The 19,700-nt window shown below is 38.1% G+C and overlaps 1 protein-coding gene across 1 annotated transcript in view; it reads left to right on the top strand.

Moving 5' to 3' along the window:
• The window catches only part of LOC104051281 (gamma-aminobutyric acid receptor subunit gamma-3), a 61,219-nt gene extending 44,180 nt beyond the window's left edge, over nucleotides 1–17,039 (top strand). Inside the window, exons 4-6 of the mRNA XM_009512304.2 lie at nucleotides 3,895–4,091; nucleotides 5,650–5,679; nucleotides 9,059–17,039. Of these exons, the coding sequence (XP_009510599.2) occupies nucleotides 3,895–4,091; nucleotides 5,650–5,679; nucleotides 9,059–9,337 (506 nt within the window). The 3' untranslated portion in view covers nucleotides 9,338–17,039. The remainder of the gene's footprint in view (nucleotides 1–3,894; nucleotides 4,092–5,649; nucleotides 5,680–9,058) is intronic.
• The last annotated feature ends 2,661 nt before the right edge of the window (nucleotides 17,040–19,700 follow it).

The following is a 19,700-nucleotide window of genomic DNA, read 5'->3' as shown; positions in this document are numbered from 1 at the left end:
AAAAATACAGCGGGTATCAAGGCCAGCAATGTGTTGATGTACAAGAAGATAGAGATGGTTTTTAACAAAAAATGAACATTGCTGTCCTTGTCATTCCATTTTAAGCTCATTCCCTAGAAAAACAGGCAAATGATCAAAACAGGTGCCAGAACAAACAGTGGAAAAATTAAGTTTACAAACAAGTGATAGCATGGTTAAAGGCAGTACACCTTTCCTCCCATGTCCTATCAACATGTCCTTAGGAAAATAAGAAAAACCGAGCCTTGCTGACAAAGAGTTTCTAACACTGAAGCCCCTAATACCTCACTTTGCATACTGTTGCCCAGTGAGGAGATTTCAAACAGTAATAATTTTAAATAACTGTTTAGACCAATGATCTAAACGTTAAAGTGTTGTTATGCATTACGTATCCCTGCATCTCCCAGACAGTCCTTTCTGATTTATCAAACAGCATCTTTGGTATGGAACTTGCTCAGAGAATATAAATGACACAAACAGTATTTATACACAAGCTTGTAAGATCCCGCTTACATCTGTCTACCTGAAATTTTTGAAGCCAGGTTAATTCAAAGCTGTCCTTGGCTGATATTAATATTCTGTTGAAACAGACAGTTTGAGAGTACTGTGAATTTCAATAACAGATGCAAAACTCACTTTACCATACGAGCCTACCCATGTGAGAGACGACGATTTCATCTGGCAAGGTTTATTGCATTTGAAACCACTCAACAAACTGAATTTTCTTAGTGTGAGAGATAAAATGAGCTGAGGGCATGGAACCTAGATATTCTCTTTGGAACTAACGGGTGCTGCATTTTATTCTTACATGCATAGCTATACATTTTGACTTGTATAAGATTACAAAACTGTATCATCTGGTCCACCTTCTTTCTCTTCGCTCTATGTATGAATCCCCATAAGACTCATTCTAATATTCTAAAACTTGTGCCTATGTGTCAAATGTAAAATTGACACAGTGGGTAGTATTTTTATGATTTCAAAAACAACTCCTTGCTTGTTTATGAGCTGGGATCCAAGTTCAAGCTTCATCTTAAATGAAGAATGATGCTTTTCTTTTGGATTTCATATAATTAAAATATTTTGCATAAATAGTAGCAGTAAAAATGTGCTTGTTTTAGCATTGGATGTTTCTGTCTATGTGCTCAGCAATCTTGTCTCATGCCCTTGCCGTAATCTGAAATGTGACAGATGATAATCCAGAAACTATGACGGCTTGTGATAATGCCAAGATTTCCTTTCCCCAAGGTTTTATATTGTGGTAGCAAAATGTGATTTGTCGTCAAAAAGACTGAGGATAGACATAATTAGTATCTGAAAACCAAAATAAATCTTACATCATTGCTGTGTCTGTAAGTTTATTAGAACCTACTTTGTTTCAATCAGATAAAATTAATGCGGAGCTACCCAAAACTCCCAGATTCTGTAACAGTGAGGCACTTACAACATGATTTGCTGCACTGGTTTTGCTTAGTTCTCACCTGGGTTTTCAGAGTCTCAAGCATATTTTCGGCAGACATTTCAAATTCAGGCTTAAGGCATGAATAAAGGGCTCAGGCTGAGTTGGGGACTTCTATACTTAAGTGCAGAGGCTAATGGTAATTTTTCTTTCACTTCTCACTTCTCTGCCTTCCTGTCCATAGTCACTTTGGCAGCTGGTCATCATTACAGATACCTGCACAATACTTCTTGTCACAACTAATACAAAGTTATACATCCATTTCAGTAAAAATAGAGGAAAAGTAGTACATTGTCAACACAGCATTCCGTAGAAAAATTGCAGACCTTTGCAAAAAATCTTTTTGAGCATTGCAAGCTTTTTTCTTTTTTTTTTTTTTTTTGACTTTTAATTATAAAAAAAAGTCCTAAAGTAATCTGAGATCCTATCACAGGCCAAGTGGGAAATAAAAACGTGTCCTTGAGTCCAGGTAAAAAGGACACTGTATATTGTGCAGAAGAAGGCTACAGGTTTTGAGTCATTTTTTAAAGGTAGTAAAACACCTGAGAGCAGGTGCATGTATATGTGGCTCTGAAAAGACAGATTTGTGTTAGACATCTGAATGTGGGTTAGAAAGTGTTAAAGAACTTAATTTCATATTGTAGGATGTGTCATAGTCTGGATGCAGTTCTTCTGAAGTTAGTGATTCCCAAGGCCTGAGTCATGGTCATACAGGAAGACTAATTAACCGATAGTTAGTGATGGCCAAATGAAAGCTAGGGAGTCAATGCCTTTTGCAGTTGGACGTCTTTGCAGCTGACTACCATCATGAATGGCTAAGCATGGGGCTTGTCTCTGGAGCTTTTCCAAAGCATCAGCTAGCTACGGAACTGTTGTTGAAGGGGTTCTGGAGAGGTTACTGGATCATGCCAGCCACATGTGCTTATATTGGGATGTGGCACAGCTGACAGGAAACACAAATATTTTCCCAATAGCTTTTAGGTGTCCAAGGTACATACAAAGTCCACATTTCTTACTTCCTATCAGCATTGCTTTCATCTTGATTATTGGGTTGTGGTTTTTTCAACATTTTTTTCCCTTTTTTTGTGTGTTTCTGGATAGTGGATATTTAAGGTATATAATTAATTATTATTCGTTGTCAGAGAAGGTCAAGGCACAGGCAATAATTTGACTTCTGGCTCTTCCAGGGTGTTTCTAACAGTCTGAATGTGGGGGTTTATTCTTGTGAATTGCTGTAGTTTCTATCAAATGCTACAAATCAGAGGTGGGCATTCCTTCATAAACAGAAAGTAGTCAAAAGTAATCCACAGACACTTCTTCCTGTCTAGAGTGCTGTTTGTCGGAAGCAATTTTACTATAAGGCATAATTTCAGTCATCCCCTGCCATTTCGAACACTCTGTACCATTGCAAAATATCACTTTAACTATAAAAAGAAAGATTACCTTATGGCTATGCTGTTTTTAGAACAGGTTCTCTCTTGAGGCTTATTTAAGTGAGAGCTTTATTTTTCTTCCCAAGCCATTGAGAAGTTTTATTTTTTCTTTCAGAAAGCCTGCAGTTCGTAAAAAATGATTAAAGCGTCAGTCCAAAGTGGGAATGAAAAGACTTCTATACCTCAGGAATAAAGAGAAATTATATGAATTACCAGCAGCCAAATAACTGACACCCCATATATTTCATTCTAGGACTGGTTTTATTGTTTCAGGATATTTCACACTAAGTAATTCCCATTATATTAATTATTACTGAAACAATCTTATATGTGATGCTTTGTATGATTTAAAAAGGCTATTTCCTTTAAGGTTACATCTGAAGTTTGTATGAAAGTCTGTTCTCCCTTACTCAGAGGAGAATAGCAGTGGAGGACTCCCAAGGAAGCTGCAGTGTGAAAACATATTTTCAAAATTCATGGTCAGAACCTTGCAGCAAAATTTCCTTTTTCTTCTCCCCCACTTTTTTCTTGCTTGAGCACAAGATTTTTCATGAAAGCAGTACTACTATGAAAAAGACTGTGTTTTCTTCATTGTTTTCTAAGTTTCTTACTTTTATTTTTCTGGGTTTAGTATCTTTTCTGCTTTATACTTTTCTTAAAAAGTTTCTTCATTCTCTCCTTCTCCTTCACTCCCATCTCCAACTAACTGGGACTAGAAAAAGGAAGAGATGAGGAAAAGCATATCAAGAGGCATGGGAATGTCACTTTTGCAAAGTTGAATAAAAATAGCTGAGGAAATCTTTGTTTACAAAATATGACTGGCACTACTAATGTTATTTTCCATTAATTTTCATACTACTAAATGAAATTAATGAATTATTTGGGTATGCTTTGGATTTCTGTTTTATGCATTTGTTTCCAAAGATTCTTCTGCGGCATGGCAAAATGCTGTTTTATGCAATTAAATCAAGTTTCTTTCTGCAGGCATCACTACAGTATTGACCATGACAACTTTGAGTACCATTGCAAGAAAGTCATTACCCCGTGTCTCCTATGTCACCGCTATGGATTTGTTTGTGACTGTATGCTTTCTATTTGTCTTTGCTGCTCTGATGGAGTATGCAACCCTCAACTACTACTCAAGTTGCAGGAAACCAAACTGTACTAAGAAGAAAAAGTCGGTAAGATGGGAGCATTTAATTTCTTTTCTAGCATGTGTCTGGCTCAGACAGCAGAGAATCATTCAATGACAGCCTGTAATCCCATGATACTCCACTCCTCCAAGCTCTTCCCAGTTTGTGGTATGATCTGCCGTGAAAGCTGATGGAAAATAGTTACCCACAGTAACAGTAGTAGTTATGTGCCTGTTGAGTGAGGTCTGTTCCTAACAGAAGCAACCTGCTGACCATTAAGCAGCAACCCTGCTTACGTGTCTTTTGTCCTCCAATTACTATGCTGGTAGTCATAAAGGACTCCCACTGAAACAGATTGCATAGCTTTTTATACAAATATATGCACATCAATGTATATTCAAATGCATCTGCTGTTTCATGCTTTAACAGGTCTAGAAATATCTATGAACTTTACAAACAGGATTTCAATGTCTGCACTGGGAACTAGCACTCGGTTTTAGCCCTGTGCAAAAAGGGGCTTTTTCCTAAGTACAAAAACAGAGGAGTTCACTTAAAGGTTTTATACATGGCTGCATTTTTGGCCAAAAAGTTATTTCCAGAAGTATCACCAAGATACCCACAAAAGCTGTTTATTTAGAACCGATTAAAATGGTCATGAAGGAAGAATTGCCTGGTGTACTTCATAATTGACTACCAGAACGAGAGGGGCTAGTATAATGGAGAAAAAAATGCCAATGTAAACATGGAGAAGGGGAAGTGGGTTGTCCACTCAAGATCAGTGATAAAATCTTATGTGTTTGAGATCCATAGCTAGAGATGTGGGATGCCATTTTGTGCAATGGAGGAAATAAGGACATTTGGAGTCAGAAATACAAAGCCAAATACAAAATAGGTATACAACTCCAAACAGCAAAATGTGAAGAGGGAAATTGAAGAGACAGAAGGCTAAATTCAGGGAATAATAGGTCACAAGGTAAAAACGGATTGAATTAAGAGGTATAGAAAATTATTGAATGAAGAAATAATGAAGGAAAACCTGAAACAAGTATGGAATTAGAGAAAGCCTAGAAAGCCTAGAAAGCCATAGACTTAGTCAATGAAAACTCCATTAAACCTCTACTAGTTCTTGTAAAAATGCATTGCACACAAAAGGCAAAAGAAATGTATGAGACAATCAAAATGAACTTAATGATCAAACTAAAATTGCCATCCTATAGAAAGACTGAATGAAAAAGTCATTAATACCTTTGTGAGCAGGATGTATTTCCAGACGTGTACGAATATGAGGGAAAGCATGCAACACTGATGAGATTGAAATTAACACAAGAACAGGTGCTCACTTAGATATTGTTTGCTAAATACATAAATGTAACTGGTTGAATAAAGATTTAAAGTGGATGGAAACTAGGTGTGCATTCTGCTGATGTTTCATGCAGTTTTTGAGTTTACAGACCACCATGCTGAACATATAAAACACTCAACATAAATTGTTTTATGGACAAACGCATTTAAAGGTTTGGTTTAAGATATGTTATTAAACATTAGATGCATATGAAGCAATAAGTATGATTTTTTCTGAATAATTATTTTGTTATCTTTATTTAAGCTACCTGATGTCAGTTTTGGTCATGTGATGGTGAGTAAACTATTTTATTCAGTGAGAGCAATGGAGGCATGAATGTATGGTTGACATTTACTTGCAATAATTCCTGAGAAAGCTGTAATGCTATGTTTTGCTTTACTCTGACTTCACTACAAATATTGTTTTGCTTTTTTGTTAAAAGGTCAGTTTGTTTTTGGCTGTGGCAGAGGAACATAGCTGCCTCTTTCTATAAGGACTTATCAAATGATTTGGGAGGGAGAAGGGTCAAGTGTAGAATATTGTGTGTTATTTTTACCTGAGAAAGTTTGTGTCTCTGCTTTATATAATACTGCAGTTTCTCATTACATTTTATAAAAAAGTAATAAGCAGAAGTTATATCATAAACTTATATGGAGTTTTAACTGAGTTTTATAGAAAATAGTTCATTTTTGCATATCTGTAAAATCTGTAGCAAGCTTTCAAGTGGATTTTCAGACAATTTAGGTACACAACTTTAACACCTACTATAATATATATAAATATAAAGCAATGCAGAGGGCCAGTTCATCAGCTGGTTGGATGGCCTGTTTCCCAGCTATCAGATCCAAATAAGAACAGGGACAGAACTAAACCATTGATTTTGCATTTCTTGGTTTGGTTATGCTGAAGTTTATCATTTACAACTGCTAGCTTCATGCTGCTAGCTTACCTTTTACAAATAATTATGTACACCTTTTTTTCCATGAGTTTTCCGATGTATTTAAAGAGCTCATATGTCACTGAAAGTCTGCACATTGAAAATGAACTGGTTACAGCAAGCACTGCATTTATGCACTTGCTGCTGCTGTCACTCATTGGACAGACTTTTCTGAAAGACGAAGTTAACAAGGCGCATTGCATGGGCAGTGGCATTTTCCTTTTTCTGATTAAAAAAAAAGGAAAAACATATGCAATTAAAATGACAATAGGGTTTTAACACTCTTAGTCTTTGTCTAGATCTAGTCAGTCTGATCTGCCTGGAAAGTATCTGCAGCCTTTTCAATTTTTTACTCTTTTCTTTTTCACTATAAGACAGATATTGAGCAGGGCCTTATTCTATACATAAACAATTTCCATGTTCAAGTTGTAGCATAAACTGAATAAAATAAGCAGTGTGTCTGCCTCTCAAGATATCATCTTGTTGTCTTTTTCAGTTTTGTAGCAATGCCACCTACAATGTTAAATATATTAGTCTTAGTAAGTCTGTGTTCAGGTAATCCCACCCCTTGTTTTTCCTCCTAGAGAACACACTTATACCTTGTCTGAAATAATTTTATTAAGTGTGTTTAACACTGCCTTGTCCAAGGCACCTGAGAAGTGCCTTGCCTTGCCAGAGCTCTCAGGTGGTACTAGGCTTGTGCCCACTCTGTGCGCATCCCTCTCCTCCCAACACCAGCTCAGCAGGATGCACAGGACACAGTGGCTACCATCCACCTTCACCTGGTATCTAGTGACTGCTGTACCCCTCCTACATGACAGGTATTAAAGCAACTAGATTAATTTCTCTGTATTATCAGAGCATTTATTTTATTTTCTGTCCTGAGCAGATAGTTGATACAACAGAAAAAAAAAAAGTAACCCCTAGGCTATTGATACATGAGAAAGTTTCCTTTGCAGAACAGGGCGCTTACTTCCTTTCACTTACTGAAATCATCTGGAGAGATCTAAATTAGCCTTTTTTTTTTTTTCTTAACATAAATATTGTAAGCAGGCATAGAATTTTTTCATAAAATTCTGCAAGAAATGAACAATATGCAACACAGTGGTACAGCAGAATTTCATATATACTCTAGTCATAGTTTTTTTCCTCTCCAAACTGCTACAGCCAAAAAATGACTGCTTGTACAATAATCTTAGACTTTTTTCCATGTGGCAGCACATTGTAAAGCTCTGACACCAGCCACCTGAAACTTTACAATTGAGAGAGAAAACCGTGGAGGCGTAATTTGTGTCATCTAATCTCAGGGATAAAGTCATTCACAACAAATAGATTTGCAATAATCTGCTGCTTAACTGCAATCTGTTTACAGTCCACAGCACAATGCACCTGAGAGATTTTAGCCATCTACTTATGATGAGATGAATTGTGCCCTAGATGTAATTGGCTGGATACCATAGGGCAGTTGTTCAGATGTAGTTATATATGCTGGAGATGCCAACATCTAAGCAGAGGGACGCCACCTCAAGATCTTAGCTCAAGGACCAGCAATTTAATGAGATGAGTAATATTATCATGTGCGAAACCAAAGGATTTGTAGAAAGAAAACAAATTCAATAGAAAAAGGAAAATTTCCCCTAAGGCACATCAACCATAACACCGATCTGTTTCACATACAGAGGGAAAGCCTTCAGATACACCCCACACCCCAACACCTTCAACAGGAAATGTTGCGTATTTTGTATAGCAAGTGTGGAGCGGGGGCCCAGAGCACCTTCCAGAATGCAAGCGGGCATGATGCAGAGGCATGGCTAGCCTCTATGGTAGTACATACCTGGCATGCTTCTGCAGGAAAAGGCAATGCTAAGTGCAGTCCCAGGGAGAGGAAGGGCCCCTGAGGTCGAGAAAACTGTGCTGACCGGGCTGGAGTCTGCTTTGTTGGGTCGATGCAGACAGGCAGTGAAGATGATGGGACCTTTCCTAGTGATGTCAGTGGAGGAGATGACATTTGTGAGGATGGAACAGGTGGCTCGATGGGAGAGGAGACTATTGTGAGAAAGCACCTTTCAAGATGAGGAAATGGTGTGACAGAAAAGCTGACAAACTGTAAATAGGGAGTACACTGAAGAAGAAGAGGCCTGTAGGTGCGAGTGGTACTGTGAGGATGAGTGATATCAAAGTGCCCTATTTCTGAGCATGGTTAGTGTGATAAGCACTAAGGGGACATGCCTAGGGATGGCATTTTGAAATGCTGTACTGAAATCATCGCTATGTTGCTAATCATACCTGTTTTTATAAATCATGGTAAAGTTAAGAGGCAGTGACTGCAGCTACACCAAGTGGATATTGTTCTGTAATTAAACAGGGAGGGGGAACATCCTTCTTATTTGTCAGGGTCCATTCTTAAATGTAGTAGCTGCAAGTGTTTATAGCAACTTGCAAATAATATTCTGACAGTCAAGTGAACTCCTAAGCGTGAAAAAATGATTACTAGGCAATATATTCTTGAGTTACCCAAGTAGAAAATACACCTAGAATTACTGAATATGCCACTCCACAATCTCTCTATGGAAATTCATTTGAAATGGCATCTTTTGAGGGAAAGAAAGAGGATCCCCAGATCCAGAATTCCTTCAGCGTTACCCTCTTATTCCCAGCTCCTGTGATTTCTTTCTAATTGTGATGTACATCACCATGGAAGTTTATCAAACTGTTGGTTTCTTTTTCTCTCCTCAGAATTATTCTGTACTTGATATGAGACCACCAACTACAGTCATCACGTTGAACAATACCATGTATTGGCAAGAATTTGAAGATGCGTGTGTCTATGAATGTTTGGATGGGAAAGACTGCCAGAGCTTTTTCTGTTGTTATGAAGAGTGCAAATCAGGCTCATGGAGGAGAGGACGGATTCACATAGACATTTTAGAACTGGACTCTTACTCTAGGGTCTTTTTTCCTACATCCTTCCTGCTGTTTAACCTGGTCTACTGGGTTGGATACCTCTATCTTTAAATGTTGCCTGTAGTGGTGAAGACTGCTGTGTTTTCACAGTGCAGAGGGATGGTGAAAGTGCAGAAAAAGTGAAAGACACGGTCAGTTTCATCTCAAATTATAAAGGCCATATTAACCTTCACCATCACAGAGCCTGATGAAGAATTTTAATATGTAATTGCCTGAAAAAGAAAAACATGGAAGAATTCTCTCCTTACTGCTATTTATTTTAAGGAAAAGATTCTTACAAAGTTCAGCTGAATTTGTAGTGTAAGCGATGTTTATGAATAATTATTGCATATTAGAATCTTTACTATTCTCCCTTGGCATAGAAGCTATACACAATTCAGGCAAAAGTTTAATATGTCATTTATGTCCCTCATTCCCGTACTTTCTTCAAAATGCTGCCGTATCCCTGAGGCTCAGAGCAACATACACTGGCCCTGGCAAATAGGCCAAAACCAGTGAAACCACTTATTTGTATTTAAACTTGCTTGAGCTGTCCCCCATAGGTTTTGGGAAATATTTAATTGGTGATCTTCTTGCTATAGAGAAACCACCAAAAGACAATAAGAAATGTCTCTGGTGGGATCAAAACATGGACGTTACTTTCTGCAAAGGTCTGGGATTCATGGAATTAGCCACTTACTTACCTACACGTGTTGGTTTTGACTTAAGGTGAAAAGGTAGAGTTATAAGAAAGCTGTTATTTTGATATAAACAAAAGACTTGCCTATCGCTGAGGCAGCTGTAGGTATAACTTCTACAGGTTTTTCAAGCTTTTATCTGTCTTTTTTATGACTGGTTAAACACAGGATGGTCATTGATTTCTAAAGTACTCGAAGCAGGACAAGATTCCTGCTTGTTTGTGTCATTGTAGCAGATCATAGTTGATAGGCCATGAGTAAAAATCACTATATAATAGCACTAGGAATATGTGACTTTCTTCAGATTACAATTTACTAAAAAGTGCTCTCATGCATTCTTATTTTTTTCTTTCAAAGTTCTTCTACAAAACTGAAAAACATGTGTGCCAAAGGACTTTTTTTGTTCCTTCCATAAAGTTAAATATTGTGGTCCTTACTCACGGCAGTTGTTCCCTGGGGCTGAGCTGAAGACGGAACACTTTTGACGTGAATAGTGCATTACAGGAACTCAATTGTCACACTTGGATTAAACATGGGAGAGTTGCCACATATAGAAAAAGGTTATTTTCATTTTGTTCCTAAACTACCAACTATATTTTACTTTAAAAAGCTACTTCATATTTTTCAAGCTTTTGACCATTAAATTCTTAAACTACCCATTTTTTCAAAAATTAGTTTTACAGTGTTAAACTAGATTAGTCCTTTTATAGACTGTCTCAATAATTGTTATTAAGCAAACAAAACAGATTCAAAACTAAATAACAATGGCTTTTCACTACCCTTTGGATAACAAATGGTTACAAATGATTAAAGCTAAAATATACCTAAAACCAAAATTCTAATTTTTTTCTCCTCTGGAGGACCTGATAACTTCATCATCTCAAAAAACGTGTGCCTCTTCTACACAGTATTTGATAAAAAATGAGTAGTAGGTGTGATTGCAGAGCAGTTCCTTTTCTCCTCAGAAGTAAAATCCTGCAAACAAGCAAAAGCTAATGCAATGGTAATTCTAAAGGAAAAGAAATGCTGTCATGTTCTTTGAAACATCACTGCCTGTCATTGCTGTTTCTCTGTGCTTCCAGTGAGTTTTCAACTGAAACAATTTACTAACACAAAAGTTAACTGTGGTTATTCAAAATAGTTTCTTCTGTTTTTCACTTGTCTAAAATATCAGAAACAGAGCTGGGTTTAGGTGGGGGAGGGGAATCACTTCACTAAGGACTGACGACATTCAAATTAGAAACACAGAGAAGAAATACTTTGGGGCAAGATCAAAACGTTATTTTTAGAAAAATCTGCCCAATCTGATGTTTTCTAAACCAATGATAACCTGCTGATTTCAAAATACGTGTTGAAGTTTTTGCTACTCTCAGTAGCAAATTTCTCTGTAAAATCTATTACTCTGCAAATCTGTGTCCTGCACTTGGAAGTACGGATTTTATTTAAGGATGAGAGTTATATTTGCAATAGTGCAAGAATTCAAGTTGAATATTCTGGTCTCTATTTATGGATTAGTCTACTGTAACAGCCACCTTCAGCCATATTTTGCAAGAACACTATGAATATTTCAAGCCTAAATAAAAGAATGGGAGCACTTGTCCTTTTAGGGGCCTGATCCTGCAAACCCTCTGCACAATCAATTGATTTTGGTGGGATTATTGAGGCAGATGAGGCACAAGAAGATACCTTCCACCATTAGATCTTGAACAGGTAAAGTGAGGTTTGTTTAACAATTCCATACTTGAATGAATGTCCTGGGAGTAAGTGTGGAAGTGAAACATTCTCATTTTTAGATGATGAGCGTATGCTTTTCTTACACTTCTGCTCATGGCTACCCATTCCTGCTAAAAGCACACAGTTCCATCGGGTCCTTACTTGGAAGACCGATTCTGCTAAGTCCATTCATATTGCCTCTGTTTTCTGAGTGCTTTCGTAAACAGAAGTTGGAAGCATACAATTCCACTTTTTTCCACAGTCCTAACCAAGAAAGAATCTCCAGACACTGCTGGCTTTCGCTCTTATACTGACAGCAGAGGACATATTCTACTATGTAATATGTTCTACTCTGGCATTTTGTGCAAAAAATTGATTTCATGTAAGGTGAGCAGCCCAGGCTGGCAGGTTCTGTTCCAGAACTCATTCCTCTGCTCATTTCTCATTGCTTGGTTTGCTCTCTCTGCTTCACTGCTCTGTGCTTTGGCAGCCACTGAAAAACTGTAGAGATCAGGGAAGATAAGATTTCTAGGCTCTGCATCAGTCAAAATACGATTATTCTAGACACCTAGGAAATGTGGTCTCTATATATCTATGTGCCATATCCTTCTGTAGGAGTAAGAATATTCTCATTAACCTCCAGATATTCTTCTGCTTCTTTTGCAAATTGAAAAAAACAACACTTCTGCGCACTGTCCCATGAGAAATGTAAGCATATTAGATTTCAGCATTTTAGAACAGACTTTGGCATTTAGATTTTAGCAACTTTTAGCATTTTACAACATTTTCTTATCAGGTAATTTCACATTAAAGACTTGCATTTATTCAACTACATTTTTATTATTTAATACTTCTATTTACCCTTCCAAGGAAGAGAAGGGAATGGAGGTAGGCAAAAACAAATGACTAGTGAAATTAATGCGTTTGGATATGTATGTAAAACCACAAAATCAAGTCTCTTCACATTACATTCCTTACTTTTTGAAGTTACAGAAAAGACTGTAAGGGTTTATTTAGATAACCAACTTTCCCCAGGAAGATCTAAAGTCAAACCTCTTATTCTCCCCTTCAATTAAAAGTTGATGGAGAGTGTTTGCCTGCATTGAGGGCAGCATTTTCAAGGCAATTAAGAATGTATAAGAATACTGTTCTGCTTAATTCCGTCTTCTCAATTCTTCTGGCCCTGATGCCTACCACACTGACAGCTCCTTCTTTTACAGCCATTCTTCCAAGAGTAAGTGTACAAAAAGTTGCAGCCAATTTATGCTGGCTCCTTGTCCAGCAGTAATGTGGAACTGAAGTATGCTACATGCCACACAATTTTAATATAACTTTCAAATCAAGACGTATGGCTGTAGATTCAGACACTCGGGCACTTTGATAACCTTTCTTATTTCAGATGCTCATTTTCTCCTTCATCAATTCTCAACTGTATATTCATATATTGTACATACTAATAAAAATGGTACTGCCTTCTCAGAGACAGCAATGAGTAGTGAAGCTAAAAGAGAAGGAAGAAATTATTTTTTTATTGCTGTGCAGTTCCTATCTGTCCCACTCCTCTTATTCAGTTCTTCCCACCAACTACCCACAGCTAATTCCAAAGCACCCGCCTGGCAGTTTGCACATTCATCAGCTGTGGAACAGCAGTGACACATGAGCCTTTAGCTGATAGGAAATGATATTTCTGGAACTGGAGGCATCTTGCCAAATAACTCAGACAGCTATCTCAAACACTTTTGCAGCCCTAACATGTCTCAGAGTCTAGACCCTCATATTGCTGCATGAATTTATCACAACTCACCTTACTTGGTCATTTCATGAAGGGAAGGATGCTTACCTCTTTTTTACACCAAATTTAGCATACATCTAGAAAAATTACTCTGCCCTGCCCATGCTCCAAGCGACCAGGTGCAAGACAGCTCTGGAAAGACCATTGTTGCTGTACTGCTGACTTTGTGGGAAGGGAGACTCAGTATTTGGAGACAGATTTCTTTAGCCTCACAATCTGGACAGTTGGTGTTACCTTCTAAGCTGTAAAACAAAGCGCCCACTGCAGACTGTAAAGGCTGGCCATAACAGGCTGCTTTTCCCATTGGCTGCTCTTTCTGGATTTCCATAAAGCACTAACAGGAGGCAAACCACATCCCATAACCTTAAGCTGCCTACAGAATTAGGTTTCTTTTTTAAAGGTATATTCTTCTTGCTTACAGTGAAATCTCTGTCTCTCTTACATTAGTGCCTTTAGCATTTATTGATATTGAAGGATATGCTATTCCTGGCCTGAGAGGTAGAAGGAGGGACGACGATCTTGCTGGAGTTCCTCCAGAGCACCACTGTGTGTGATCAATATTCTAGATGTCTTCGAAGCACCACAGTGTGTAATCAATATTCTAGGTGTCTTCAACCTACACATTGAGCATTTGTCAGAGTTTTCTTTATATTCTAGGCAGGCTGTAGGTTTCTTAATTCCTAAGTGGCAAGAAAACTGCAGTGGAATTTCAGCAGTTTAGCACAATCCTTCTTTCTTCACTTAGCAACTTCATTCCAAGAGATGCAGAGCATAAATTCAAGGCTGATGTTTACCTCTTCCAGGTGACTTCCCAGAAGACTGTTCAAAATAGGCAAAACCCAAACTATGCATTGGGACTGCATTTCCCCAGCTGAAAGGTGAGGTGCTTCCTCCTTGAGAGCTTTTTTTTCTACCCCGAGTTCATTTTAGATGCTCCCTCCATCCCTCCCTTGACCTATACAATTGGCAAGCACAAAACCAGCTCAACTTATGCTTACCTACTGAAAACTTGCATTGAAACTTACATACTGAAAAAAAAAGCGTAGTGTCATTAGTCTTATACTATATTTGTATGTCTACAAGCTTCTTATGGTTCACCACGTTCTCTTTTTGAAAGGTTCTAGTATATATGCAAAAAATGAACACCTGCCTTCAAGACTCAGTGGCCTTAATAGTTTTACCTTTTCCCCTGGGATCCATGGTTTGTCTGGAAAACAAAAATTCAGAGAATCTACTTTCCTCATCATTTAGGCCACTGTTTTAGATACTAAAAAACCCCCTATGTTTTATATCTAAGGTGAAATGATGTTTTAACAGAAAAAAAAATTCATCTCTGCTTGAACTGCATTGCTTTGACAAGTTAAACAATAAATTTTAGTACACTGTACCTGTGGTGGATAACTCAAGGAGATATGCTACCCTATAACCCTGTCGAGGACTAAGTCCTGAATTAGAGATAAATATTGTTTGACTCATCCAATTTACTTAGCAGCTGTTTCTTTAAATGACTTTGGGCTGTGACTGACTTCGAGCACTTGGTTAGTGGCCACTGACATTCCTCAAGGGAGATACCGAAGATCTATGATGATATATTACTTTCTACAAACTTTACTTTCTTTTATTTTTTCTCTTTTTTGGTGGATCCTCAAGCCAGTGCCTGTATGCATCTGGACTCCTCAAGGGTTTTCCTATAATGTATGTGAAATTAGACAATAAAATTCATCATGAAGTTCAGTACCTCAGAGCTGGACACCTGAGAATTCTCTTCTTTCTATCAAAACATGCATTTTTATCTTCTAATCATTTGCTATTTATGAAGGACAAAGTAAGACAGCAGAAGACATGTGGTTATGTTTATTCATATGTCTGGGGGTAGGCTTTCTCAAGGACTGAACGAGGCAAACTGACCAGGCACTGACCTGGCACAGTTATTTGCCAGGTTTTCTTTTATCTAGGTAATGAATGGCACTAGCCAGAGAAGCCACCGCAGCCGGTTTGGTGTCATGGAAGCACATAACTCAGCTTTACTCGGAGGCCTACGCCACCCTGGAGAGCTTCTTATAGGGGAATCCAGGTGCTCCCCTTAGTGTTTAATACAGCACTTAATACTCTCCTAATGTCTTTTTACCTTCTTGCAGCCTATGGCAGTGCTTGGGAGAGATGAAGCTGTACTGATACAATATATTATAAACCACAACAAATGAAATATTCACAGTGAAGCTGGTGACAGCTTGTTGTTGAGACTGTTATGATAGCAAGATTTAAAGAAAAGGTCTCTAGGTCTGAGTCAAAAGCTTCCTCATCAGTCAACACCACTGACCAGAAGAGTGGCCAGGAAGAGATTTGGATCATATTCTGGTGGGGTTGACTATCCACTGACTAGCTTCAAGGCTTGTGGAGAGCAGATACGTAACTTGAGTACTTAAAGTGAGATTTGTGATCTACGTACTTATAGTGAGATTTGTGATTTGCGTACTTAAAGTGAGGCCTAAAACAGGTAAATGCCAAAATCTCTAAGTTGCACATTAATAGAAAATAGATGCAGAAAACAATACTGATGACATATTTTTTAAAAAACCTGCTGATGAATGTGAAACACAGCATGCTACAGAGTCCATTCCATAGTTACAGACCACATGGGATCCTTAAAACATGAGCTGCTGTTGAACTTTTGGAAAGCTGGAAAAATAATTCTATCTGACAGTATTACCCAGGCAAACCACTGCCTGGGTTTTTTGTGTGCCATTGCTAGAGAGAGTGCTCCAAGGGAAACAAAATTTCAGAATAAGCTTCTACAAAAGAGTGCTCCTCTGAACAACAGTGGGAAACCTTGTGCAGAGAGATTACAGCATCAGCCCCCCATATTCTCTTTTGTAGTCATTGAGGAGTTCCGTGACTTTATTGTCACCCATGGTCACATTCAATACCAGCCATAAATCATGGGCCAACATGTGGCTGTCACAAGTAGGAACATTAGGCTGGAGGGAATCTGAAGCCTGTCTTTGGGTATCACAGGCAGTCATCAAACACCTCATCTAACCCTGTTTTAAACTCTTGATATACTGCTCTGAAAACATTTTTCCCAACATGACAACATATGGATTTTTTTTTCAAGTGAGTGCAATTTTAAGAATTACATAAAAACTGCCAACTATGTGCCAAATTGAACTTTCTTATAGAACACAGATAAAATTTTAGTTTTCTAATTGTCATTCCTTCCTAAGTTTTTTTTAGGGGTGTGTGATTTCTTTGCTAGCAGTGCAGCTTGTGATGTCATAGTGAAATGAAAGTACAATTATGTGCCCAATGTGCCTTGAATAATACAGGTAGCACTAGTACCGGTATGTCATTCTAAGTTAGATAGCCATCCTAGTGATTCCCCAGACTGACCTAACCAGAAAAGTCAAACACCCGTGTGCTTCATCTCCTCAAGTTCTCAGATTATGGCATTCCCTTATTGACTACATCCATTCCACTTTACTTTGTGTTAAGGAGTAGGGCTGTGCGTCTAGAATACTATTTATATTCGTATTTTGATCCCAACATTTGTATTTCTGGATACAAATAAATACACATTATCAGAAAATGCAAATATTGTGTGCATATATTGGTGATATTTTCTTATGAAAGTTGAGAGCTTAAAAAAATAGAAACAGACATCTGAAAATCTGCCTAAAAGATGCATAGCATATTAACTTTCTGATAGGGTGTTCTTACAAGGAGTTTCAGAAGAGTCTTTAAAAATACTTTCAATAGAGAGCATGAGTAGACAATAAATTAAAAGATTTCAGAAAGAGGTTTATCCATGGGGTTAACATAAATTGGGAAGGATATCTTATAAAAATCAAAGAGAAATCCAGAAATAAGCTGTGTCTTTAGGACAAACTACCTGAATATAAAGACTTCATTAATCAAATTTGGTTTCAAAACTTTCCCAATCCCAACTTTTTCAGTAAACTGAAAGCTAGTTCTCTCAATCTACTTACACAATGAAATTTGCTGGTAAAACTATACTCTGTATTTTTACAGGTACAATTTTTTGGCTGCCACTTACTGTTAAGAAAGAGTGTCCTCTTGATTCATTGGAAGGTTAAAAGTGAGAAAACTCATGGGTGAGATAAAGACAGTTTAATAGGTAAAGCAAAAGCTGCTCACACAAGCAAAGCAAAACAAGGAATTCATTCACTACTTCCCACCAGCAGCTGTCTCCAGGAAAGCAGGGCTTCATCACACATAATGGGAAGACAAACGCCACCACTCTGAATGTTCCCCCCACCCCGCCCCCAGCCCTTCTTCTTCCCCCAGCTTTATATGCTGAGCATGACGTCATATGGTGTGGGATATCCCTTTGGTCAGTTGGGGTCAGCTGTCCTGGCTGTGCCCCCTCCCAGCTTCTTGTGCACCCCAGCCCATTTGCTGGTGGGGTGGAGTGAGGAGCAGAAAAGAGTAAGAACTGCTGAGCAGTAATGAAAACACCCCTGTATTATCAACATTGTTTGCAACACAAATCCAAAACACAGCCCCACACTAGCTAATCTGGAGAAAATTAACTCTATCCCAGCCAAAACCAGCGTGTATATTTATGCTTTCTTTATGTTCCTACTACTATGGAATTTTTTTACAAAAGACACACACAATCAACAATTTACCTAACTCTTCCATAGTCTTTCATTAAGTTTTCACTAAGAAACCTCTTTTCCCTTCAGGAACTCCACTGTTTTCACTTATTAGTTTGACATGCAATTCATGTTTTACCCCTATTTGTGTTTCGATAAAACAAGTTGCTAGTATAGACCTGTCTACTCAAAACCAAACATAGATTCTGGACGTCCCTAACAGTGGCTAACACTTGTTACAGCAGTGTTTGACATGCAGTAACCAAGTAGACGTGGTTACGCCACGCTCCCCAGAATAACAGGTAAGCATAGTTGTTGCCGTGACTATTTGCCTTCTACACATCAGTCCTTAACACGTACCATTGTCACAGCGTGAACACAATGCCAGCTGTACGCCCTTGCAGAACTTAATCTGGAACACCACCTATATTCTTGGAACAATTCAAGAGGACTGAACGTGAATTGAGCACATCAGCCCTATAGAGATTTAAGGTGCCCATCCTGCCAAATTCCAAAGGCTCTGATACATCTTCCAACTTAATAATGTTTCCTGCCCAGTAGGCTCGAGTGTGCAATAAAGTATGATGATGGATCATGCCAATAAGTTCTCCCTTTTTATGTTACTCTCTGTCTCACCACCACAAATCTAGTTAAGAACTGAATTACTGCTTGGAAGTTTCAGTTAAAGTGAACTCAGTCTGTGAAACAGAAAATTAGCAAAGCTGAACATCAAGGAGCTATCCAGAAAGTAAAGCATGAACAGAATAGGCATTTTCCTACTTATTGATATTAGAAGATCACTGTCAGTTAATAACCATAGTAAAAAACTCTTACATTTTTAAAGTTGCTTTAGAAATGAAAGGCATCTGCATTAGCAGTGCAAAATAATTCATATATGCTAAAGTTTAACATACAGCAACGTGTTCCAGTGGTGTTTTTATTTATTAATCTGCATGCTTGCTTATTTTTATTACCATTTATTATATGTTCCTCCAGAGCACCACAGAACTGGCCTTAAAAGAAAGACTTTTTCGTGTAAGTAAAACCTGGGCCAATGGGACTTTCATTAGCTCATCCTCTAGTTTTGTGCAACCAGTGCACATCACAGATGTTTTTATATACTATAGTGGCTTCAGCATCTAGGTTGTTAGAAGTTGGATTATTTCTTATAGAGCAAGTCTTAATCTAATAGTGTCATGGATCATAATAGAACTGAAAAAGTTCCCTTTGCTAAGGTGCAGCTAAGTTTTCTGGGGTTTTGTGCTTGTCAGACAGGAGCCAAAGGTCCACCAGATCACAAAAATAAGACAAATCAAGAAAAAAGCAAACTCTTGCCCTTCCTAGGTAAAGGAGGGAGTCCTTGCTATCCTATGTGTTTTTTCCCCTCTAATATTCATTTTTTTTCCCTGCCACAACTAAATAGAACTGCTTGAGTCAGATAGGGCAGAGCATTACTGCTAAGTATCTTCACAGCAGTGAGGGCACTGCAGCCTGTGCCAGCCCAGGTACCACCGTGCTGTGTCAATAACTACCAGGAGGGAAAACTGCACTGAATCCTATACAGCTTAGTGTGATGGTCACCTGAAATATGAAGGAGCAGACCCTAAGACACACAG

This window comes from Phalacrocorax carbo, chromosome 1 (genome assembly GCF_963921805.1).
Source record: "Phalacrocorax carbo chromosome 1, bPhaCar2.1, whole genome shotgun sequence".
NCBI lineage: Eukaryota > Metazoa > Chordata > Aves > Suliformes > Phalacrocoracidae > Phalacrocorax > Phalacrocorax carbo.
The sequence above is the reverse complement of the archived record's forward strand: the minus strand, read 5'-3'. Positions and strand labels throughout refer to the sequence as shown.